Source organism: Plasmodium reichenowi, chromosome 3 (genome assembly GCF_001601855.1).
Source record: "Plasmodium reichenowi strain SY57 chromosome 3, whole genome shotgun sequence".
In the NCBI taxonomy this organism is placed as follows: domain Eukaryota; phylum Apicomplexa; class Aconoidasida; order Haemosporida; family Plasmodiidae; genus Plasmodium; species Plasmodium reichenowi.
Window position 1 is genome coordinate 610,523 of NC_033648.1, and position 1,090 is coordinate 611,612.

The 1,090-nt window shown below is 20.1% G+C and overlaps 1 protein-coding gene across 1 annotated transcript in view; it reads left to right on the forward strand.

Moving 5' to 3' along the window:
- The window catches only part of PRSY57_0316900 (40S ribosomal protein S11, putative), a gene marked incomplete at both ends in the record, with an annotated part of 1,444 nt that extends 673 nt beyond the window's left edge, over positions 1–771 (forward strand). Inside the window, 2 exons of the mRNA XM_020114472.1 lie at positions 113–483; positions 681–771. Coding sequence (XP_019970839.1) covers positions 113–483; positions 681–771 — 462 coding nt within the window. The remainder of the gene's footprint in view (positions 1–112; positions 484–680) is intronic.
- Positions 772–1,090: the final 319 nt, after the last annotated feature.

Sequence of the window (1,090 nt, forward strand, 5' to 3'; positions counted from 1 at the left end):
TAAAAGTTTTTTATTTAAAAGTAAATTTAAATTTATGAGATTTTTTTTTTTTTTTTTTTTTTTTTATAAATACATTTATTTATATATATATATATTTTTTTTGTTAATGTAGCATGAGAGAGCTTACCAAAAACAAGAAGGAGCAAGTTTTTTTAACTCCAAGAAAATAAAGAAAGGCTCCAAGAGTTATATAAGATACTGGAAAAAGGTTGGATTAGGATTCGCTACCCCTAAAGAAGCCAAGGAAGGTGTTTATGTAGATAAGAAATGCCCATTCACAGGAAATGTATCAATTAGGGGAAGAATATTGAAAGGTATGGTTATTTCAAACAAAATGAAGAGAACAATTATAATTAGAAGAAACTATTTACACTATGTCAAGAAATATAACAGATTTGAAAAAAGACATAAAAATATTCCATGCCACTGTTCTCCATGTTTTGACGTAAAGGAAGGTGACATAGTAACAGTTGGTCAATGCAGGTAATGTATAAAAATGAATTTGTATTCTTTATATGTGTATGTTTAATAAATATAACATGAATATATAAATAAATAAATACATACATATATATATATATATATATATATATATATATATATATATATATATATTATTGAGCAAATGTATATTCTTATGTATATATTTAATTTATTTTATTTTTTGTGAATTTGCGCAGGCCATTATCAAAAACTGTAAGATTTAACGTTTTACATGTAGAGAAACACCAAATCTTTGGAAGTGCCAGAAAACAATTTGTTTTGTTTTAAATGAATATATATATATATATATATATATATATATTTTAATATATAGAGTAACAAATTTGTCTATTATTATTTTATTATATATGTTGAATTTTATGAACAATATTCTATTAGTACCTTTATTTTATACATATTCAAAATATTAAAAGGAAGTAAATGTACATTATATGATTATGAAACATTTATATAATATTTATAAATAAAAAAGAAATTTTATGAATTTTTTCATAAAGATTTTTTTTTTTTACACACTAATAATATTATCATTTCATTTTATAATGATATTATTTATTTATAATATTAATTCTTTTTTTTTTTTTTT